This window comes from Pogona vitticeps, chromosome 7 (genome assembly GCF_051106095.1).
Source record: "Pogona vitticeps strain Pit_001003342236 chromosome 7, PviZW2.1, whole genome shotgun sequence".
NCBI classification, from domain to species: domain Eukaryota; kingdom Metazoa; phylum Chordata; class Lepidosauria; order Squamata; family Agamidae; genus Pogona; species Pogona vitticeps.
Window position 1 is genome coordinate 12975591 of NC_135789.1, and position 23556 is coordinate 12999146.

General features: G+C 53.1%; 1 protein-coding gene across 1 annotated transcript in view; it reads left to right on the forward strand.

Moving 5' to 3' along the window:
* The window catches only part of INSR (insulin receptor), a 46912-nt gene extending 23376 nt beyond the window's left edge, over window positions 1–23536 (forward strand). The window contains exons 3-21 of the mRNA XM_072977888.2: window positions 3579–3894; window positions 4477–4622; window positions 5373–5517; window positions 7134–7348; window positions 8519–8645; window positions 8811–9061; window positions 9755–9922; window positions 10720–10921; window positions 11300–11562; window positions 12574–12716; window positions 12909–13068; window positions 13734–13833; window positions 14496–14563; window positions 15408–15637; window positions 15895–16005; window positions 16133–16292; window positions 16954–17083; window positions 17360–17494; window positions 18085–23536. Coding sequence (XP_072833989.2) covers window positions 3579–3894; window positions 4477–4622; window positions 5373–5517; window positions 7134–7348; window positions 8519–8645; window positions 8811–9061; window positions 9755–9922; window positions 10720–10921; window positions 11300–11562; window positions 12574–12716; window positions 12909–13068; window positions 13734–13833; window positions 14496–14563; window positions 15408–15637; window positions 15895–16005; window positions 16133–16292; window positions 16954–17083; window positions 17360–17494; window positions 18085–18442 — 3428 coding nt within the window. The 3' untranslated portion in view covers window positions 18443–23536. The remainder of the gene's footprint in view (window positions 1–3578; window positions 3895–4476; window positions 4623–5372; window positions 5518–7133; window positions 7349–8518; window positions 8646–8810; window positions 9062–9754; window positions 9923–10719; window positions 10922–11299; window positions 11563–12573; window positions 12717–12908; window positions 13069–13733; window positions 13834–14495; window positions 14564–15407; window positions 15638–15894; window positions 16006–16132; window positions 16293–16953; window positions 17084–17359; window positions 17495–18084) is intronic.
* The last annotated feature ends 20 nt before the right edge of the window (window positions 23537–23556 follow it).

The following is a 23556-nucleotide window of genomic DNA, read 5'->3' on the forward strand; positions in this document are numbered from 1 at the left end:
CACTTCCCCCAGAGGGGTCCCGGCGGTCATACTGCTCTAACAGTTAGGAAGGTTTCCCCCCCTTAAGATTCAGCCGAAAACTGGCTTCTTGTTGCTTGAGCCCATTGTTGCGCGTCCTGCCGTCTCTGGGAGGATGAAGGACAGATCCTGCTCCTCTCCTCTGTAGGACTGCCTTTCTTGAAGAGCACTGTCCTCTCTCCCCTCCCTCTTCTTTGCACATGCCCCGAGTGGGGTTGGGGGGCTTAGGGGTCTGTGCACCCCATTGCCATCAGATACAGTAAACCCCCTTCTGTCTGCTGGCCCCTCAAGAATCTGTTCCTCTGGGTGTTGCTTCTGTGGTGTTGTGTCTTCATCAGAAGGGCGCTGACCCACCCTCGCCCCCCCCACTGCAAAGCCGCCGGATCTGGGCCAAAGCAAACCCTTTCAAGTGGCTCCAGATCTTGCAAGCTATACATTTTTGGGGGGCGCTGCCAAGCTGAGCCGCTCCTGTCAAGTCAGGGACAGTGCGACGTGGCTTGAGATTTTCCCCACCCCAGACATTCCGTTTTAAAGAAGGAACCTCCTCTTAAGGGGTTGATTATACCAAAACAGGCCTGGGGGGGGTGGGGGCGGTGGGAAACCCCATCAGGAGAGGAAGCCCGCCTTTGCCCTCCCGGCACTCTCTAGGCAGAAACAGTTAAGAATCTGTTTGCTTTAGGTAGGAGAGGAAATATGCAGTGGTTCCCTACCCAGAGGAGCTAACACATTGGCTGAGGGTGAGGGCGGATCGCGGGTTGGAAGCATTTCCCGACACAGATTTCTAAGGATCTGAAGCCTTTCATTTCCTTCCAGATCGTTTCAGTGGTGGGCGGTCGCTGGAGGTTGGTCCCGCCAGGCCGGCGGGCGTCCCGGTTGTTACCAGATCCTCTCCCCTCCTTCCTCTTTGGCCTTCCAGCATGGCTAGCCCAGAATGGAGACGGGCAGAGAGGTGACCCGTCCAGGCCTTGCACGGGGACGTTGACACAGCGCCCTAAAGCGATTTGTCTGCCCTTGCAGCTTCAGCCTCTGCCCCCCTCTTCCATCTTCAGATGCTGCACCAAAAAAGTTTTAGCCAAACTACCTGTTGAACAGTGTTGGGGGTCAGTTTCTGAGAGGAGGTCGAGGGGGCGAGGGATGCTTTTTGTGGGCAACAGGGATTTGCAGAATCCCTACCGATGGTTCCCGTTGGATGGGAAGGTGGTTTAGACCGAGTTCAGCCTCTGGTCCATTTACCCCAGTGTGGATGACACCAAAACATGGTGTGTTTTCAGGCAGGGTGCTTTCCTTGCGGCCTAGGCTTGATTGGCCCTAAGAAAAAGTCCCATGGGGCCAACTCTTCCTGCCAGGGTGGATTTGATTGAATTACGGAGGGTGGGGGGATGTCAACAGAGGTCCCTTTTTTACTCTGGTTGCCAATGGACCCCTTATTCGGCCCGGGCGCTATTGACACATCTCAAAAGGCCTGCAAGGCGAAAGTGAAATTGGATTCTGATCACCCCAGCCATCAGAAGCCACTTTTCAGTGGGTGGCCTCCGGCCTCCTGAGCCCACAGTCGCCAGCCCTGAAGTGACCCTCGCTGTTCCTTCCAGGAACGGCCACCTCAGCAAAGCATGCCGGTTCCTCCGTAGCTCGGCAAGTCTATAGGTGCTGCTGGTTGTTTTGGGGGAGAGGGTGGCCAATTTGTATGGGAGGATCGCTTTAAGTAGCCTGGGAGTTGAGCCCATGAACCTCTGCACCTCCATGCGGGTAGAAATGGTCCTTAGCAAGGATCCTGGGAGCCCTCTCTTGATTCCGTCCAAGTGAAATCTGTTTTTTTTTCTGGGGCAAAGGGAAAGGCCGCCTGGACTGGAGAGTTCAGGGGTTTCAAGTCTCAAGACTGTGGAGCCGGAGGTTGGGAGTTCGAATCCCCCACCGGGCCTTCCCGCTCTGCCCTTCGAAGATAACTCTTGTTGCCCCTCCTGGGCTCAAAGACACGGGTATTGAAAAAAGAGGGAAAGTGGTGATTGGCAGAGGGCCTTTGTTTTGAAGCTCCTGCGCAAAGACAGGAGACCCCAGCTGAACTCTGTAGCCCCCACCCCCACCGATCCTCCAAGAACGGTCAGCCAGAGGCCTCCCCTGTGTCCAGAGGTAAAGGATGCTGGACTCCATACTGTATTTGACTCTCTCTCTCTATCTCTCTCTGTGTGGGTCGGAGAGCTCTGAGGTTAAGATTTCAGCTAAAGTTTAGATCCAGGAAGTTGGAGGGAATGAATCCATCATCATTCGAGAGAAGGCCGTCTGTTTTCAAGGAAATGGTGAAAGAGCTAGAGGAGTACACGAAACCAGAGCCTATATTTGCTTAGATGACCTTTCCTCCTCCACGCAAGGCGGCTGGAGCCCGTCCGCCCCACATACCAAGCTGGCTCACCCTTGGGTCACATCTGGATCTGGGAATTCCATCTTGAAATGTGAACCGGAATGGGCACGGGAGCCGTCCCACTGACCCTTTAGCAGGGGCTCCGGTTGTATTTATTTATTTATTTATTTATTTATTTATTTATTTATTTATTTATTTATTTATTTATTTATTTATTTATTTATTTATTTATTTATTTATTTATTTATTTATTTATTTATTTATTTATTTAATTTATATCCCGCCTATCTAGTCAGTTAAGCTGGAGTGGAACGAGAGGAATGAGGTGCTCCCCTTGTCCAAGAGAGAGAAAGAGAGGGTCTGTTAAAAACAGAAAACGCGGAAGACAGAGGGGAGAGGAAGTGTCTGGGGGATCAGGCCCGCTGGCGCAGAGAGCTCCCAGAATCCTAGAATCGTGGAGTGGGGAAGGGGCCCAAAAGGCCATCCAGTCCAACCCGTTCCCTGCTCCAAACCCCAGCAGACCTGAGAAAGGATGGGCCAGTTTCCTCTTGAACGGCTCCAGGGTGAGAGCTCTCACCCCCTCCCGAAGTCCATAATTCCGTCATGCCCAAACAGTTCAGACGTTTTTCCTGAGATTCAGCCAAAATCTGGCTTCCTGCCGCTTCAAACCCACGGTGAGGTGTGACTACCCTTCCAGTCTTTGAAAAGCGCTCTCCTGTCTCCCCTCCGTCTTCTTTTCTCGAGGCTAAACAGGCCCCGTTCTGGCCGTCTTTCCTCCTTCTAAGGCTTGGTTTCCAGCCCTCTCATCCTCCTGGTGGCCCTCCAATTTGTCAGCCTCCTTCTTGAAGTGAGGTTGGACCCAGGACTCAAGAGGAGGCCCATCCCGTGCTGAATAGAGGGGAAGAACAGCACCCCCCGGAAGTGCGAGACTCGGCTCCTCTTAATGCCTCCAAAGATCGCATGGGCCATTTTTGCAGCCACATCACTCTGTCTGCTCCTATTCAGAATTTGCTCTACAACCAGTCCCAAGATCCTTCTCACTCATGGCATGACTGAGCCCAGCATCCCTCCTCCCATCTTGTAACGGTCCCTTTGGGGCTTTTATTCAACCTCCCCCCCCCCCGGCCTTGCAGGTGTAGCTCTGGTGCTGTCTGACCGCTGTCCAACTGACTCCCTCCCTGTGTCTCTTCCCCCCCACCCCCAGTGTGTATTCCTGCGTGCAAGTCTCAAGGCTGCACCGCGGACGGACGGTGCTGCCACCCAGAGTGCCTGGGCAACTGCCTGGAGCCCAACGACCCGGCGAAGTGCGTGGCGTGCCGGAACTACATGCTGGACGGCCGGTGCCTGGAGACGTGCCCGCCCAACTACCTCCGCTTCCGCGGCTGGCGCTGCGTCACCTTCGAGTTCTGCCAGGAGCTTCACAACGCTTGCAAGACCGCCCGCGAGTCCGGCTGCCATGTCATCCACAATGGCGAGTGCGCTTCGGAGTGCCCCTCCGGGTACACCCTGAATTCCACCAAGTGAGTTGCAAAAAATCCGTATTTCTAAGGATTTTCTCTCCCCCCCACCCACAGGTTTTAATATTTTCTGACCATGGATAAGTGAAACCGTGGATAGTGATCCTTCTGGGGTCTTATCGTGACTAGGTACTGCCAGCGCGGCCACAATCCTTTCTCAGGGTGGACGCTTTGCCTCCTGACTCAACCTGGCCTTTCAAAAACGGGTGTGTGTGTGACAGGATCCTAGAACCATGGAGTTGACAAAGGGGCCTCTAAGGCCATCGAGTCCAAACCCCCCCCCCCTGCTCAAGGGAGGGACCCCCGTCCAAGCAGATCTGACTGGTGTGTGTGTGTGTGCGTGTGTGTCCATCCTATTTCTGCTTGAGTGGCTCCAGGGTCGGAGTGCTCAGCACTTTCTGAGGTCATGCGGTCCCGTTGTTGTACTGCTCTAACAGTGAGGAAGTGATAGTTATGGGGCTCTGCCACAGAGGGGTTGCCCTTGCTAGCCCAGGTGGAACCCCATTGGGAGACCTGCATTTGACCCCCTTCTGAGCTCTCTCTCTCTCCCCCCCCTTCCTTCCGCCGCCTTTCTTCCTTTTCCAGCCTCCAGTGCACCCCCTGCGCCGGGCTGTGTCCGAAGATCTGCAACTTGGAGAAAGAGAAGGTCATCGACTCCGTGACGGCGGCGCAGGAGCTGCGAGGCTGCACCATCATCAACGGCAGCTTGATCATCAACATCCGCGGAGGAAGTGAGTGTCCTGGTTCCCTTTGTGCTGTTTGGCCCACCTCAGTGGCTGGGCCAACGGGGATGGGGGGGTGTCTCTCCCTCCGGCCAGCCCCTCCGCCCTTGAAGGGGTTCTTGAAGCCGCTTGTCCCCAAAGTTGGGGTGCGGTGGCTTGTGTTGGTCATTCACCGTTTCTTTGCTTTCAGTCTTATTTATTTGTTTATTTCTAGGCTGCCTTTCTCCCAATCAGGGGACCTCACAGTGTGGCTCACCGTATGATAAGAATAGAATCAGGAACATAATAAGTTAAACATTAAAAAAACACACACACACACCATTGAATTGTATGTTCATTAAAATATGGTGAAATAATAGTTAAAAGTGGGTAAACGTAAAAACACGGTCCTCACTTTTAAGAAGGCTTTCAGGGATTTGATCAGGATGGTTCATTGGGACCTTCGCCCAGCTTTTTGGAGAAACGGCAGACGGTGTGCGCAAAGCAAAGGGCAAGGTTAAAAAGGGGAACGGCTCAAATGGGCACCGCTAGAGGGAAAAATGCGCACAAACTTGTTTTCGTCCGTGTTCAGGAGGGGGAAAAAATCTCCTTTTAAAAGGGTTAATACATGCATGCCAGATTTTTTTTTTTAAAAGGTGTCTGAATCTGATGCGAATGTAGGAGGAGAAGAAAGCCAAGCGGGAATCATAGAAATGCAAACCAACTGACATGGGGAAGTTGGTCACTTTGATTATGTCCTCAATCCCACACCTCCTTTAGGCAACATTGCGGCCGAGTTAGAAGCCAACTTGGGTCTGGTCGAAGAGATTTCGGGCTATTTGAAAATCCGCCGCTCCTACGCTCTGGTCTCCCTGTCTTTCTTCCGCAAGCTGCACCTCATCCGAGGGCAGGATTTGGAAGCGGGGTGAGTTCTCTCTCCTTTTTTTAAAGAGATGCCTGAAGGGAACTTAGAGAAGGGCCGGCGCTCAGTTTAGAAAGAAGTTACAAGGAGATCAGACTGCCGTTAAAAGGCCAGGCCCCAGGGCCGGTTGTTGGGGGGGGGGATGAGACGCTCTTTGTCTTGTTCAACGGCATGTATCTTCTCATTTCTGCCCCTGTTCACATGCCTGACCTGTGATTCGGAAGGTAAAGCGCTGTTTGCCAAGCATCAGGGCGTGTGGGAGGAGGAAGATGCTGGTTTTCTGCCCAAGTTCAGAGATTGCACCACGAACCACAGTTTTAGCAAAACGCTGCCAGATTCCCATTTTGGAGCCTGGCATGAGTTGGCTTGTTGTGGTACAAATGGGGTTTGGAGCCCAAATGCTCATTCTGCTGTCATTCAGCAAATGAATTGGCATCGATTCCCACTGCTTACTGAGGGGCTGGCCCAGAGATGCTGGCCAGGCAGATCACCCGTCTTGTAAGGGCTGAACAGAGTCCTCTTTTCAGGTTCTTTTTTTCGTGTTTAGCAAGAAAAAAAATGCAGTAATGCCTGCATAACACGGCCCTAGACTCCAAATCCCGTGAGGCATTATTGCCCCTTTATTCGGCCCTGGTTAGGCCTCCTCTTGAGTCCCGGGTCCAGTTCTGGACACCACGTTTCAAGAAGGATGCTGACAAAGTGGAACAAGTTCACAGGAGGGCAGAAAGACTGAAAGAACTGGGCATGTTTATCCTTGAGAAAAGAAGGCCAAGGGGAGTTAGGATGGGACTTCCCCAATATTTGAAAGGCTGTCCTACAGAGGAGGGGCAGGATCTGTCCTCCATCCTCCCAGAGGGCAGGACACGCAACCGTGGGCTCAAGTGAGAGGATGCCAGATTTCAGCTGACTATCAGGAAAAACTTCCTAACTGTTAGAGCAGTACAATGATGGGAACCATGACCTCGGGAGGTGGTGAAGCTCTCCAACACTAGAGGGAGGCCTTCAAGAGAAAAGTGGACTGCCATCTGTCGGATCTGCCTTGATTCGGCTCCTGTCTTGAGCAGGGAGGAGGTTGGACTCGATGGCCTTGGAGGCCCCTTTCCCAATTCCGTGATTCTTCGATTCTACCCACTCAGGGCATCGGTAGCAGACCAAGCCCTTGGAATTTGTGCCGTAAAGGACGGTGTTCCTCAGCCCCTTTAGCCCTGACTCAGCTAGCGCTCCATTTCATCGGCACCCATCCTGACTGCCAGGAGTGGGATAACCTGGGACGCGCCTCCTCTCCTGTCGCCCTGTCTGGTTCGCTAAGGTGCTGCGAGGGGGCTCCTTGTGGCCCCGCAGGGGCTTGAGCCTAGGGGTAGAACCCGTTCCCTGGGGACTCCCACCCTGCAGCCTTTCCTTTTCTGTTTTCACTCCAAGTGTCAGAACAGGCTTTTCCCGACCGATCAGTGCCTGCCTTTGTTTCATGAAGGCATCCGTTGATCTTGTCCCTTGGCACCCTTTGCTGCCCTGCCCTAAAGTCTTTCCAAAAGGAGCAGGTGATAACATTCTTAAATTGGAGAAGCCAAACAGAACAGGCCCACTGGGAGCAAACTCTCCCGTGTCGCCTTTCCCGGCAGGAACTATTCTTTCTACGCCTTGGACAACCAGAACCTCCGGAAGCTTTGGGACTGGAGCAAACACAACCTCACCATCACTCGGGGAAAGCTTTTCTTCCATTACAACCCCAAGCTGTGCCTGTCCGAGATCCACAAGCTGGAGGACATCTCCGGGACCAAGGGCCGCCAGGAGAAGAACGACATTGCCCTCAAGACCAACGGCGATCAAGCTTCTTGTAAGCCTCCGGGAGGCTGTTCTGGGACGGGACGGGGGCGGGTGGGTGGGTGGGGGAGTGACCTCTAAGCCTGGAAAGGGTGGGGGAGGGACAGAAATGGAAAGAAGGAGAGAGGATGCTGCGGGCGGCATCATCCTCTCTCCCTGGGTGCCTCTGTTGTGACTCCGCTGTGTTTGCTTCTTGCCGAGAGGGAGGGAGCCGGGCGGGCTCAGCCCCCCAAATGGGCCACTTCCTGTTTGGGCACAATGTGTGTGTTTGTTCAGCATCAGCTGTGGGGCCGGGGCGTGCCTTTCAGGCAAATCTTCTGCCAGGCGGGCAGGACATGGGGACAGCTTGTCCTTTCCCGGGCAGCAGCAGTGTGCCTCCCTCTGTGTGTGTGTGTGTGTGTGTAAGTGAGAGAGAAAGAGAGCATTTTGCCTTTTCCACTTGATCTGTATCGATGAGGCACGGCGGGTGTTTTGTGTTCATTCCACACCATAGCCAGAAACCCACTGAAACGCGTGGCTGCTCTTCGGCTGGCAAGGTTTTGAGAAAGCCTGCCAGAATAAAACAAGGTTTCAAGAGATTTCTTAAAGGACAAATGGAGTGTGGGGGTGTGGGGGGAAGGGGAGGCAGATTTCAAGTGGCACCACATTCCACATATGGGTTTTGGCCCCTGTGGGGGTGTATCCTCTGAGGCTTAAGAAAAAGAAAGAGCCCAGCGTCTCCGAGGGAGTCGGGGTGCAGGGATGAGCCTGTTTTCTCCTGTCTGGGTCCAACCCTCTCACCACTGGTGCCTCCCACTCTCCCTCCTGGGCCATTTCCATTCTGCTAGACTCGATCCAAAATCTGTCCCGCTCGCTCAAGCCCACCCACCTCTCCCCGTTTCCCAGGCCTCTGCTTACACAACCTTCGGCCCGTGGCCACTTGTCCCTCGACCCCAGGGGTCCTCCTTCCAGTGCTGGCCTTCCCGCCCGAGCAGAAGTTCTTCCGTGGCTTTTCTGCCCCACTCTTCCGTGTGACCCCTTTGGCTGACGCCGTAGCCTTACTCCTGTGGCTCCTGGCCATTCAGGGCTGGGCTGTTCCTAACGCTGACCCCCTTTCCCCATCATGCTCTTCTCTTTTGGCTTGGTGTGCATTTTTTAAAAACCCAGATGGGATCCATTCGTTGTGGTTTCCCCCTCCCCCCAGGTGAGAACGAGGTGCTCAAGTTCTCCTTCATCAAAACATCCAGTGACAAGATTGTGCTGAAGTGGGAGCCATACTGGCCCCTGGACTTCCGTGACCTTCTGGGTTTCATGCTCTTCTACAAAGAAGCGTGAGTAAACTGAAGGGACAGCACCTCCCCCCTGGGGAGGTCCCCAGCCTGAGAGAACGGGGGCTGGGGTGCCCCACACGGGCATCCATCTCTGTCTCTCTGGAGGTGTAGCAGGTATCTGACAGGGACCGTCCTCTCTCCTTTCTCTTTCCCTCTTTGGACCAGTCCCTTCCGGAACGTGACCGAGTTTGACGGCCAGGACGTGTGCGGTTCAAACAGCTGGACCGTGGTGGACATCGACCCTCCCGCCCGGCCAACGGATGCCAAGCCTATCTCCTACCCTGGCTGGCTGCTTCGGGGCCTGAAGCCTTGGACCCAGTACGCCATTTTCGTGAAGACGTTGGTCACCTACTCGGACGAGCGCAAGACCTACGGGGCGAAAAGTGAGATCATCTATGTCCAAACCAATGCCTCAGGTGAGCAACTGGCCGAATGCTGAGAGGTACGGTGAGCGAGGAGACTCTGGGAGGGGGCCCTGCTGTCAGCTTAAGGGAGACAGGACGACACACACACCCCATATCCATGGGGTATCGGTTCAAAGCCCTCGGGCGGATCCTGAACATTGCAGATTATAGCAAACACCCTCTTAATAACGAAAGGTCTGCATCACTTGGTCTCTGACTCCCTCTTGTGGCCAGTTCTGGTAACTTCGCCATTAAAAATATCTATTTAGAGGATTTTTCTTTTAACATTTTTTAAATACTTTCCACACTGCGGATACAGGAATCCCCGCGGTTACTGGGGGTCCTCCTGTACTGTCTAACCCAAATGCCCGGTCTTATAAAACAGCAAAGGCTCGCCAGCCGCCTAAGAACAAGCACGTGTGTGGATATTTAAAAATTGAAGTAAAAACCAATTTAGGGAAAACACCAGCAGGAGAAAAGTCAGGAGCCACCCAGCAGAAGAGTCTCACAAGCACACGGGGAGGTCTAGAGGCTGGTCTCCAGCCGACGGCTTAGGAAAACCCAACCAGGAAGGGCCGCATCCTGCACATTTGGGTTGCAAGCTTCCTGCAGGGTGGGGGAACACAACTCTGAAGCCATTGTTGTGGTTGTGGTTGTTGTTGAGCCTGATCTCCTTGGTTCTTCTTTTTTTCTTCCCCCTTCCAGTGCCGGCCGTCCCCACGGATCCCATCTCTGTCTCCAACTCGTCCTCCCAGATCATCCTCAAGTGGAAGCCGCCCACCGACCCCAACGGCAACATCACCCACTACGTGGTCTCCTGGGTGCAGCTGAGCGAGGACCGCGAGCTGTTCGAGCTGGACTACTGCCTGAAGGGTGGGTGAGGGGCGAGCGCAGCGGGCCTTCCCACTTGGAAGTTTTTCGAGAGGGTCACAGCTGCTCCGCCCACTGAACTCTCCTGCAGACAACCCCAGGCCCGGCCCACGATATCAGATGTTGACTGTCGTCTGTTGCATTTTTAAAAAGACCAAACCCCACCACCACCACCACCAAACTTGTTCTTACGCAGTGAAGGGGCACATAATTGGGTTGAAATACAGTAGGACCCCCTTATCTTATGGTGGCTCTTTGCAGTTTCCTAGGTGAAGAATACTTGGCAGAAGTTTCTGTTTCCCTTTTGGGGACTGCGCAGCTTGCCCGTGGCCGTGCAGGCCGGCTCTCCTCACCGGAGGCACAGTGGGGGGAATTCGAACTCCCAGGTGCAGCCAGAGACTGAAATCACTGAGCTGTCTTAGCAGTTCATCATCGTCTTAGAACAGCCGAGTTGGGAGGGGACCCTCTCTAGATCCTCCTCTCCAGCACCTGTCTGGGAGGCCCAGTGGGGGATTCAAACTCCCAACCCTCTGGCTCCTCAGCCAGATGCCTAACTGATCCAGCCAGTAGGAGTGAGAATAGATGGGTCCCACCCCCTTCAACAGGTAGAGACAAAGGCCTGGACTCAAGAGTGTTCCATATCCTTCCTTCCTTCCCTCCCTCCCTCCTCCACTCAGGATTGACATTCCTCCAAGGTGTATCAGTTCTTTTCCCAAGGTTATGTTGTTGTTTTCAACTTATTGGGGGCTTATCTGAAGCGTTTGAAGCCGGCCCGTTGCTGAACCTTTCTGTCCTTGCAGGCTTGAAGCTGCCCTCTCGGATCTGGTCGCCCCCTCTGGAGTCCGAAGACGTCCACAAGCACAACCAGACTGAGAACGAGGAGGTCAGCGGGAACTGCTGCGCCTGCCCCAAGACGGACTCTCAGATCCAGAAGGAGCTGGAGGAGTCGGCCTTCCGGAAGACCTTCGAGAACTACCTCCACAACGAGGTGTTTGTTCCTAGGTGAGGCGCAACCCCGTGGGGGCTCCTCCGTCGTCTCAGCTCCAATCGGGGATTGAAGGAGCAGTTTCTCTCCTGCCAGCAACAACTTCGGACCCCCCCCCCCCGAGCCGCAGGAAATCCGTCGATGCTGGAAAGTGCGGATTAGGGTGAATGCAGTGCAGAGCGTGGCCTCTGGCTACCTCTAGCGGGCAGCTCTGGTCATTCCAGCTCTAGAAATACATATTTCTAGGATTTTTCTTTTTCATATTTTCAGGCCGTGGATCAAATGAATCAATGGATGCTTGGTCCTTCGGATGCAGGGGTACTGCTGCAGCCATGGACTGTATCTTATTAATCATTCTCTCTCTCTCTCTCTGGGGCGGGCGGTGCTTTCTGCAGGCCCCAGACAAGGAGACGGAGGGACCTTGGCAGCATCGCCAACAGCACCACACCGCCCCCTGCTGTCCTGGGCTCGGCGAACGGCTCCACCGTTGTGCCTGAGGAAGCCAAGCCCTTCGAGATGGTGGTGCTGAAGGAGTCAGTGGTCATATCCAGCCTGCGGCACTTCACGGGCTACCGGATCGAGATCCAGGCCTGCAACCGCGAGGCCCCGAAGGAGTGCGGCGTGGCCACCTACGTTAGTGCCCGGACCATGCCGGAAGGTGAGGAGGGGCGCCCTCGGCTCTCCCTCTCTGTCGGGCAAGGGGGGGGGGCCAAGAGCGCATAACCAGACATGCCCAGGGTGATGTCTCCTGGGTTTTTTAACAGTTTTTTATTTAACTAAACAACAAGAAGACAAAAGAAAACTACATCTAATAAGGCAGAAAGAAAACCCACCAAAGGTTTTTTTAAAAAAACATAATACATTCGGAAACAAACCAACTTAAGCTATATCGTTACACAGAAGGGCACCCTTCCACCGGAATCGTTTGAACATATGTTGCCTCAGCTTTCCAATTCTTTGGGGGGGTACCTAACTTTTCCATTTGCTAATACATAATCAATGAAAAGGAAAGGCTGATAGGAGAGAGGAGAACCCTCTTCAAAGATTTGAAAGAGGGGTCCTCCAGAGGAGAGGGGCAGGATCTGTCCTCGATCCTCCCAGAAGGCAGGAGGTGTCAGAAGGAGCTCAAGCAACAGGAAGCCAGATTTCGACTGAATAAACCAGGAAAAACTTCCTGACTGTTAGAGGGGTATGATGACAGGACCCCATGACCTCGGGAGGGGGCGAGCGCTCCGGCGCTGGAGAAAATGGGACCTTTCCCCCTGTTGGATCGGCTTAGATTTGGGTTCCTGCCTTGAGCAGGGGGTTGGACTCGATGGCTCAGAGGCGCCGTTCAACTCCTATTATTGATTCTAAAACGTCTCAAATTTCGCTGAAGGTGTTCTTATTTGTCCAACCCTTCCTGACCGTAATATTGCAAGTTAATTTCTCATTCATAGCTGCATTCCAAACTTCTTCCTACCAACCGTTTCCTTGAAGTTTGTGCTTCGATTTCCAATTCTTCGCTATCGTTACTCTTAATAAATGCGTTGTCCCTTCTCTCCCCGTCCAGTCCTGGTGTGCCGTGTGGCCAAAGGGCTAATGATGCTGTTCTAGGACATTTTTCCTCTACCTTTCATTTCAACATAAGTGTGATGCTTTCTCCCCTCTTGTCTTCGGTCGCCTCCAGCCAAAGCAGACGATATTGTGGGTCCCGTGACCTACGAGCTTCTGGACCAGAACAACGTCCACCTGCGATGGCAGGAGCCCAGGGAGCCAAACGGGCTCATCATCCTCTATGAGGTGAACTTGGGACGCCTGGGCGATTCCGAGGTGAGAGCCGTTCCTGTCTCCCAAAACCACCAATGCCTTGGGGTTTTTGTAGCTGTGCCTGCTTGTCGCGTGTATGTCACGAGAGCCACCTTGGGCTCTGCCCCAGGAGGAAGGCGTCCTGGCGTATTAAAGGCATGCATGGTGTATTAACTGCTCCTTCCTTGTTCTCCTCCGCTCTCTCTCCCCCTCCAGGAAGAGCGCCACTGTGTGTCCCGCCGGGATTATTCCAACAATCACGGCTGCAAGCTACGGGTGTTGCAACCCGGCAACTACAGCGCCCGGGTCCGGGCCACCTCGTTAGCAGGGAACGGATCATGGACTGAGCCCGTCTACTTCTACGTCTCCGATTCTCGTAAGGCGAACAGTTCTGTGGCGCAAGGTTCCTTTCTGTCTGGGGCAAGGGGGGGTGGAGGAGGTAGCAGCCCAAGCACAGGGAAGTGTAAAGAAGAGATGAGCTTGGTGTGCCTCTGGCTTGCTCTCTGGGGTGGTGGTGGAGGGAGGGGGCAGGCCATGCCATCCGGGAGACTCTACACTCAGGCCGTTTTTAGGAGACAGAGATATGTTTGTCTGTCCCAGCATGTCAGGACAAAAGCAAAATAAAAAAAGATAAAGGCAACAAATGAAAAGAAAAGAAGACAAAAATTCAAAGGAAAGAAGACAAAAGTAAAAATATAAAGAAGACAGATATAAAGAAGACAGACCTACAGGTGCTGCAATGTTTTTGTCTTCTTTATTTTTTGTTCTGTTTTGGCCTGGATAGACTGAGGCCAGTTTGCCATGGCTCCAGCAGGGCACGTCTTCAGAAGACACCGGCAGAGCATCTGGTCGCACCTTAAAGGTGGACAAGCTGCATTGAGCACCAGCCTTGGCTGCCATTTTGAACCCAGGGCCTGGGGGCGGGGTCTTGTGTCCATTGCCTTTTTCATGATGGCAAGGGGTGGGGTGAGGGGTAAGCAACTCCCCTCCACCCTCCTGACCTTCCTTCCTCTCCTCCTCCCCGCTTCTCTGCCCCTCTAGTGGGCTCGCCGGTCAACCTGGTCAGCATAATTGTTCCTGTCATTTTTGCCATCTTCCTCTTCGTGGTCATCGGAGGCGCCTATGTATTCGTCAGGAAAAGGTTAGTGTCTCCCCCCCCCTCCGGCCCATCCATCTCGAGGGTAGGGGCCTCTGGAGAGAATATATTTTTTAAGCCAAGTTATTTCTTCCTTTTAGGGAGAGCTTTCAAGAGTTTTACACCAGAACCCCAAATCTGTGACTTCTTGGGTCTCTTTTTTGTTTTGTTTTGTGTCTTACAAGGTTTTAGGAGTGTTTTGACAGGAAAAGTATTTCAACAAGATTGATTATGTTTTAATATTTGGGACTCTTTGCATTTTTAGTTCATAGGCTGTACAGTAGGACCTCCTGGTCTGTGGGATCGGTATCCGCTGATTCACTTATCCTCGGCCTGGACATATTAAGAGAAGAATCCCCCAAATATATATTTCTAACAGTGAAGTTGTCAGAACTGGCCACGGGAGGGAGCCAGAGACCATTCTTTGTCTTGCGTTTGCTGTTAGAATAGTCTTGGCTATAATCCGTATTTTCGGCCTCCTCAAAGGGAGTCTTGGCACTGTTCTCCCGTGGGTATGGGGGTCCTACTGTATTGTAAGCTGCCTTTGGTCCTAATTCTGGGATAAAAGCGGCATACATAAATATAATAGAAATTGGCCTTTTGAAGAGTTGCTTTGGGATCAGTCTGTTGAGGGTGGCTCTCATTTCTCCCTCTTCCCCTTCCCCCAGGCAAACCGAAGGACCCACGGGGCCTCTCTACGCCTCTTCCAATCCGGAGTATCTCAGCGCCAGCGATGGTGAGAAGCCTCCTGTTTGCTCTGGGTTGCCTCCCCCAGCACAGCGGCTCAGTCACCAAGCCCTGCTTGCTTCCCTGGCAGTTCCTTGAGATGTGGAAAGCTGCTTTTCAGCCTGTGGGGTGTCCAGGGTGGAGTTGGGGGAGGGCAGAGAAAGAAGCCCAGGGGCAGAGGTGCAGGGCAGAGGGGCTGGTGGGGCGGGGAAGAGGGAACTCCAAGGATTGGAAGCTGAGTCAGAGTAGAGGCCAGGCCTCGGATCAACATCAAGGGGAGCCGCGGTGGCTGGCTTTTGTGCTTGATGGGGCGCCGGAGAATGACCCAGCGCCAATCCTCTGGTTGCATCCAGGTTGTCCTGCCACACGTGTGTCCCGCTGGTTTTCTTCTCGTTTTAAAGTGCGAACTTAAAGAAAATTAAAAAAATTAAATTAATTAAAAAACAGAAAAACCCAGCAGAATAGAAATCCTATACACAAGACTTCAAAAATAATAACGGGGAGGATATTGCTGATTCTCTTTCCCTTCAGGGATTCCCAGTTCCCCTTCCACAGCTGTAACGCTTCTTGCGATGGCAACCCTTCCCTTCCTTTTTCTTCACGCCTAATCCATCTATTCTCTCTGGATCTCTGCAAAAGTATAGCTTTCCTACCATCCTTTCTTTGCCACAAGATGGCCCGTTAGTTTGTCCTTGGTCGCTGGGAGTCTACGCTTCCTTATTCCCTTCCTTTAGCTTGAGAGTCACGTTTTAGGACTGATCCCTAAGTATTGGAAAACGTACGGCCAGTTTTCATGAACCCTCCTGCTGAAGCGCCGCGTCTCTTTCTCTTCCCACCCGGCTCCCTTCTCGCAGTTTACATCCCAGACGAGTGGGAGGTGCCCCGGGAGAAGATCGCCCTCCTTCAGGAGCTGGGGCAGGGCTCCTTCGGCATGGTGTATGAAGGGGTCGCCCGGGACATCGTCAAGGGTGAGGCTGAGACCCGGGTGGCCGTCAAGACGGTGAACGAATCTGCCAGCCTGCGAGAACGCATCGAGTTCCTCAACGAGGCCTCTGTGATGAAAGGGTTCAGCTGCCACCATGTGGTAAGAGGAGAAGACACGTGCTCTCTGTGATGTAGGGGCAGGCAAGACGCCTGAGAGGCATCGTGATGCAGTTTCAGTTTATAAGCATGGGGTGTCTCTATACATCAACCATGTGGTCAAAATCAGTGGCCCGTTTGCCTTCCTTTGACTCCAAAACCATCCGCGGATTGCGCAGGGGTTTCCCTCCCCACCCACCCCACTGTGCCCTGAAACCAGACTTTCTGACTCTTCCCTATCTGCTTCGTCCATTCGGTTAGGTCCGGCTCCTCGGGGTCGTTTCCAAAGGGCAGCCGACCCTCGTGGTCATGGAGCTGATGGCGCACGGGGACCTGAAAAGCTACCTGCGCTCCTTGCGGCCGGAAGCAGAGGTAAGCGCCTTGGGGGTGGGGTTCGGGGAGGGAAGGAAAGGGAGGCCCAGGAAGGAACTGGCTCCTCAACCCCCCCCTTCCCACGGAAATGCCCACCTTAGTTCATGTCCCTGGCTTGGCTTCTCAGAACAACCCTGGCCGGCCGCCGCCAACTCTCCACGAAATGATCCAGATGGCAGCCGAGATCGCTGATGGGATGGCCTATCTGAATGCCAAGAAGTTCGTCCACCGGGACTTGGCTGCCCGGAACTGCATGGTGGCCGAAGACTTCACTGTCAAAATTGGAGGTAGAGTTTCCGTCCTCCCTCCCTTTCTCCCTCCCTCCCTCCTTCCTTCCCTGGCAGGCTACCTTGGCCTTCTCCCAGGTGTTCTGACTGACCTGCTGGTGGATGGATTATAAATCCCTCTTTTCTCTCCGAGATGAGATTCAAGGCAACACGCACTCCCAGCTGTTAAAAGTACAAGAGGACCCCTCATATCAACAGAAGATTGCTTTCTGGCCCTCAGCAGATACTGAAAACCGTGGATGACAGCGAACACGATACATGGCAAAAGGAATTTAAACATTTCAGCAGTTGTTACTAGAGTTGGCCACCACAGGGAGCCGGATACCATATGATGTATAGCGTTCATTGTTATCCACGTTCTTCAGCATCCACAGGGGATTTTGCTGTACAACAAAGCACAACACGAAATCCCATTGCCCTGCCGCCCCCCAACCTGCCCATGGCTCAAAACTGACCAGAGGGAGACAAGAAGGAGGAAGGGGGCTAGCCTCACCTCTCTTGGCAAGGGGTCAGGGCAGCCACCAAGAAGGCCCTGTGTTCTCAGAACGGGCTGGGTTTTCTGCCGGAGTCTTTTCCCTTTCCCTGAGCAATCCCGCCAGTGTCTCTGGTTGCTGGGCCCTGAGTTTTAATTGTGCGGCTGTGAACTGCCTTTTCCTTTCAGACTTCGGCATGACCCGGGACATCTATGAGACGGACTACTACCGGAAGGGCGGGAAGGGCCTGCTGCCAGTCCGGTGGATGGCCCCCGAGTCCTTGAAGGACGGCATCTTCACGGGCTACTCCGATGTCTGGTGAGCGGCTCCCGGCCCCTTGGCGCCTGCCGCCTGCCACCAGTTTCCCTCCCTGGGGTTGCACGGGGAGTGGGGGTAGTTGGAGGAAGGAAGGAAGGCCAGCCTGTCACGCCCAGAAAGCTGGTCTCTCTCTTCTTGACCGTCCTGGTGGCTTTCTGGGACATTTGTTCCTGCTTAGCCCCTTTTCGTCTCACTGCTTGGAAGAGAAGGGTGCTGGTTGAAGGCTCCTCTGGGCATCTGGAACCTTCTCTCTCTTTCTCTTCCCCCCCCTCCCAGGTCTTTCGGGGTGGTCCTTTGGGAGATCAGCAGCTTAGCGGAGCAGCCTTACCAGGGCCTGTCCAACGAGCAGGTCCTGAAGTTCGTCATGGACGGAGGATGCCTGGAGCGGCCAGAGAACTGCGCGGAGCGGCTGTAAGCATTGCGTCCTCTTCTCGGCAGTCCAAGGTGGGGGTGAGGTTGACGGCCGGGGGAAGGATCTGGGCTGGATTTCGGCTCCCAAGTGGGCAAGAATCCACATTTGCCCTCGATCGCTCTGTTCTTTACTTTGGGAAGGAGAAACCAGAAGTCTTTTAGCCCTCGCATCGCCCTCCTCTTTCCAGGCTCACAATGGTAGGGACCCCCGATTGCCAGGATCCTTCTCCACTGATCCACAGTCCGGAAACAGTAAAAGAAAAATCTTAGACATAATACGGATATATTTCTAAATATAACGTTACCAGAACTGGTCACGAGAGGGAGCCAGAGACCCTATGCTATTCACCCTTAAAATAGTGTTCACTATCATCTGCGTTTTTCAGCATCCATGGGGGGGGGAGGTTAGAACTGGTGAACTGATCCTGCCCGCACCTAGAGAAGTGTTGCACAGGGAACCAGGAAGGGGTGGGGGGGGGAAGTTAGAGCCAACTCCTTCCCAGCTCTGGGAACTGACAAGTTCATGCTGGCCCTCACAGGTCCCTCCCCCCCCCACTTACGTGTGTTTATGTGTGTGTGTCTCCTTCCAGGCACAACCTCATGCACATGTGCTGGCAGTACAACCCCAAGATGCGCCCCTCGTTTGTTGAGATCATCACGATGCTGCTGGAGGAACTGCACCCCTCCTTCCAGGAGGTCTCCTTCTTCTGCAGCGAGGAGAACAAGCCGCCAGAGACGGAGGACTACGAGCTGGACTTTGAGAACATGGAGAGCATTCCCCTGGACCCGGCCTCTTACTCGCAGCGGGACGAGATCTCCGGGCGGGACAGCGGGCCCTCCCTGGGGCTGAAAGGGAACTACGAGGAGCACGTCCCCTACACGCACATGAATGGGGGCAAGAAGAATGGGCGCCTCCTATCCGTGCCCCGCTCCAGCCCCTCCTCATAGCAGGCCGCCCCCCCACCGCCTTGGGCTCTCTTCTTCCCCCCCACCCAACCCAACCCACCCCCTCTGCACACCGATCTCAGGACTTTTCAGTATTGCCGACACCGCTCGGAGGAGGACAACAGAGGAGCTGGCTTTCGACTCCAGTTTGCAATCCTCTGAAGATCGGAGGTGGACGGGGCTGGCCGGCGGGAGAACGTTCGGTGTGTTCCTGTTTGGGGGGCTGCTGGGGGTCTCTTTGGTACAGACGTGGCCTCACGGTCGGCAGCTGCCCTCTGCAAGACACCGACCCAGGTCGTCCTGCAACGACCGAACCCCGCCGTCAGACGGGGGCCACTCCCGCCCCACGATCCCAACCCCACACGGTTCTGCCTTTCGGGACTGGAGCCCTGGCCAAGGACGTTGGGGGGCTCAAGGGGAAGGTGAGCCCCGTGCTGGACCGTTCCTGCTGGAAACCCGGAGCGTTCCTCTCCGGCCAGCCTCACCGGAGGGAAACTGAGGATCGTTTTACTTTCGAAAAAAGGCTGAAGGATTCTTCGAGAGGGTGTCAAACATGGACTGTTTTTTTTTTCCTCCCGATTTGACCAACCGCTGCTGCTTTTCTTCTGAATGGGTTAACACGTGTGTGTAGGTGTGCGTGTGTGGGATGACTGTGTGTTGGGGTGTGTGTGTGTGTGTGTGGTCTCACACTGACACACACACACACACACACACACACAAAGAGAAGTATATGTGAAATGGGTGAGTTCTTTTGTAAATAACCGTTGTTATCTAACCACAGAGGCGAGAGTGGGGCGGGGGGGGGTCTCTCTCTTCGCCAGGCCTCCTGACCGTCTGGCGCGGCCTGATTTCTGAATAGATTATTTTTATATCGAAGAACTATTTTCAGAGGGGGGGGAAGGCGGGGAATTGCCTCTCGCCGTTCAGCACAACAAGGTAGCCAAAGCCAAATGGCCAGTGTCCTGTTTGGGACTCTGTGGAGGCTCACAAGACCAAGCCCCCGGGGGGGGGGGGGGAAGCAAGCTAGCAAGCCAGGGACAGGGGCCCTTCTCCACCCAGACAGCTCCCATCTGATGAGCATCCTGTGTTTATGTACAAATATACATATACGTAGGTATATGTATACAATACATATGTATACACACACATTATATATATATGTGTGTGTGTGTGTTCATGGAAACACAATTAAATTGTAGGTAGTGAACCTCCTTATAAATTATCAATCCCTGGTTCTCCCCCCCCCCCCTTTGCCTGCTTGCCAGCCAGCTCCTTCTAAAGAGTCTCCCCCCCCCCCCCCAGCATCTACCCTGATTTCAGCAAGCCAGCTGCCGACAAGGCTAGGCGCACAAACCTGGACTTTAAAATCTACAGATTAACCGAGTGCTGTGTTGTGTGTGTGCATTTATTTTAGGTTGTGTCTCCCTCCCCCCTCCCTGCCGCCTTTTTGAAGCAACCCAGAATGGTGGAAATCCGGAAGCGTTTGGGCCACTGGCGGCTGAGCCTTGCGAGCCATTGGATCTGGCCGGGGGGGCTTTGGTCCTCCCGCCTCCTTTGCTTAACTGTCGTGCAAGGTGCCTTTTGGAAGGGGCACGGGAAGACCCTTGCTGAGGGCAAGCAGGGAAGAAAGGGCCGGGACCGACCCGCCAGGGCGCCGTGGGGTGGACCGTGATGCCGATGCTGCTTGTCTTTTGGGGCGTCTACTCCTGGGCAGCCAGAACTGCTAAGGGTGCCAGGGATTTAGCCGGGTGCTTCCCCCATTGCACGCTCGCACAAACCAGAGCCAGAGCTTTGTGAGCATGAGGGGATCGCCTTTTACCGCCTTTCTCAAGCAAGCGGGGGGTGTCTTCTCGGGATCCTGTCTCCCACCCTGGAAAGCCCGGGATGGGGTGCCGAGGCCTCACCTTGCTTTTGGCCGCTGCCTTCGGGGAGGGGGGGGACCCCCACCCCTCGGCCCCTCTTTCCGGTGCCTGCTAGAGCCAGCCATCCCCTGCAACGGGGAGGGTGGGCGTGCATGCGTGCGGGCGGGTGTCTCGCCTGCTCTTCAAAGCCATTGCGAAGCCCACGGGACCCTCTTCAGAAAGCCCGACCTTTCGGTTCGGGAGCCGGCGTCCGCCTTAACGTCGGCGTGTGTGCCTTCGATGCCGGACACTGGAAGAGGTGTTGTGGCGTGGGTGTGCGTGTGTGCCTTGTGTGTCTCCCTCTCCTGGCGCCTGTGTGTGTTGCGTGTGAAGTCCCGGTCTCTCGACACGGCGCTCTGTTCCTTTCCAGGGCCAACCTTTGGCCACGTGGGGGCTGGTCTTCGCCCCCCGGCACCTCCGTGGGGCACAAAGACTGGCACGGCCAGACTTTGCTGGGGGTCAGCCGCCTGGCCTTGTCCTTCGCCCCCCCCCCCCATCATGGTCTCCTCTGTTCCTCCTGAATCACAGCTTCTTTTATTCCACTATGTAAAGTTGATTACTCTGTCCGATCACCCCAAGGACTTGGTCCCAAATCCTCCTCGATCTCTTTCCGTCTCTGTGTGTGTGTGTTTTCCGGTCTTCTCGATAAGCTTTTAAAAATTTGTTTCCATGTAATGTGAATCATTATTTTATGAAAAAGCAAAACACAAACCATTTAAGAAGCATCTTGCGTTTTCGATGGAAAAGCCTATGTAAAACGCCTTGTAAAATATATAGATTTTTGTTGTTGATGTTCTGGAAGAATGAAACGTGGCTTGAAAGTCCTCTTGTCTGCCAGCCTCTCGGCTCCGCACTCTTGTGTTGATTTTCTTTCAGGATCTTTTTGGGAAATATGAAATACTTTTAATTTCTAGAAGAGGTATGTTTTTTTTTTGTTTTTGTTTTTTGGACAGTTACTCCCAGAGTTCCTTGAGACCTGACTTTTGAGAGTTGGAATCTGGAGTTATCTTTAATTTCTATTTTCATTTTCCTTGGGAATGGGCGGTCCGATTTGGATCAGGATTTTGCCTGTCCTCCCTTTTTCCGAAAAAAGTCTGCAGAGAAACCAGCTGTGCCCAGTGAGAAGCAAGGCCAAGACAGGCGAGGCCCCGTCCTGACTCTCGAAAAATTGTGTGGATTTTTGTCCCTGGAGAGGCCTTGCGCCTTTGGCAGTGGGGAGAAGAGAGCAGAGGTGGTGCCCCAGCAAGAGGAAGGCCATGAAGAAAACCCCCGAGCTCTGGGTTCGAAGGAAGGCGTGATTCACTCCTCCACGGTCTGAAAAATATTAAAAGAAAAATCCCAGGAATATACAGTAGGACGCCATGATTCACGGGATCAGTATCCACTGATCCACAGTTTGAAAAAATATGAAAAACATTTAACGAAAAAAAATTCAGAGAAAATGTTTTTTTCACATGTATTGCCAGAACTGGCCTCTAGAGGGTGCCAGAGACTGTGCTATAAATCACTGGTTCTTGACCTTGGGTTACTCAGGAGTTTTGGACTGCAACTCCCAGAAGCCTTCACCACCAACTGTGCTGGCTGGGGTTTCTGGGAGTTGCAGTTCAAAAACATCCGAGTAACAAAGGTTAAGAACCACTGCTATAAATCACTGGTTCTTAACCTTGGGTTACTCAGGAGTTTTGGACTGCAACTCCCAGAAGCCTTCACCACCAACTGTGCTGGCTGGGGTTTCTGGGAGTTGCAGTTCAAAAACATCCGAGTAACAAAGGTTAACCACTGCTATAAATCCTTTCCCCTGAAGAATCCATAACGTGGTCTCTGGCACCTTTTAGTGGTCAGTTCTGGTAACACATGTGAGAAAAAAATTCTCTGGATTTTTTCCTTCCATCATACTTCTGCTCTCTCACTTGCTCTATGGTATTTGCTATTATCCACAGTTTCAGTATCCATAGGGGCCTTTGAGCCACTCCTCAGCAGGGTCCTACTACAGTATAGATTTCAGAAGGTGACGTTACCAGTAGTGACCACTGGAGGGAGCTAGAGGCCACGCAGCATCTAGCATTTGTTATGAAAATAGCATTCTCTATAATCACGTTTTTCAGTATCCGCTGGGGAAGCTTGGAATCCCCAGCAAATGAATACAGGAGTCCTACTCTATTTGGAATATATTGACACCGTGTGCCACCTCTCCCATGAGACTGAAAGTGCATGCGGCACAGGTGCATGTGACAAGACAGGTGGGCGCACGTTGCTTTGGTTTTCCATCACGGCCCCCTCCTGTAAATCTCTGCTGATCGCTTCGCCCCAGAAGCTTGGAGGTTTTGTGTTTTCACCCGGGCATGGCAAGCAGGCCAGGAGGTGGCCACCCATCCCACTTGGCCTGCCAAACTGGCTTCCTTCGTATCTTCTCCCTGCCACCCAACCTGTGGCAAATTTTCTCCCCAACACGAAAAACCAGAAGTGGTCCTTATTATCTCCGGGAAGCCTCTTTTTTATTTTAAAATATGCACCTTTAACGTTAATCACATCACCCACAATGCTGCTTTATTATTATTATTATTGTTATTATTATTATTATCGTTTGGGAGGGTAGCAATCAAAAGACCACTTGGTTGTCTTAAAATGTTAATTTAAGCTTTTCTAGAAAGCCTCTGATTCACCCGAACAGTTTTGTTTTTTTCCACCCCGAACTGTCCTCGTCTTTAATGTGGACAAATTTGGGAGGCCTTTCCCTGTTTGGGGGTTGCAACAGCCCGATATTTTTGTATCAGGGGAGGGACAGAGGGGAGAAGGAACAGCTCGTGGGGTCCCCGAGGTTCTGACCGACCCTTTTTCTGAGTCCTTAGCAACGTCCCCCCTCGCTGCTCCCTCTACCTGCGCCGATCGTCTCAGAAAACGGCGTGGCTGAGGGTTGTTTTTATTTTATTTTTTATTTTGCAGAAAGAAAATACCTCTTCTTTTAGAAATAAAGGATCAACACGTGCCATGGTTTTGAAAAAAAATTGAAATAGAAAAAAAAGATATACCGACTTGATTTATTTTTTCACTGCTTTCGTATACAGAGATCAGCAGCGATGCGCTCAAGAGATTATATTTGAATATAACGTGGAGTTGGCTGTGTGTAAAATATTGAACCATTACTTGTTTATATTAAAAAAGGAAAGAAATTCTGAATAAATTATCCAAGAAGATATCTCTCTCTGCCTGGAACAT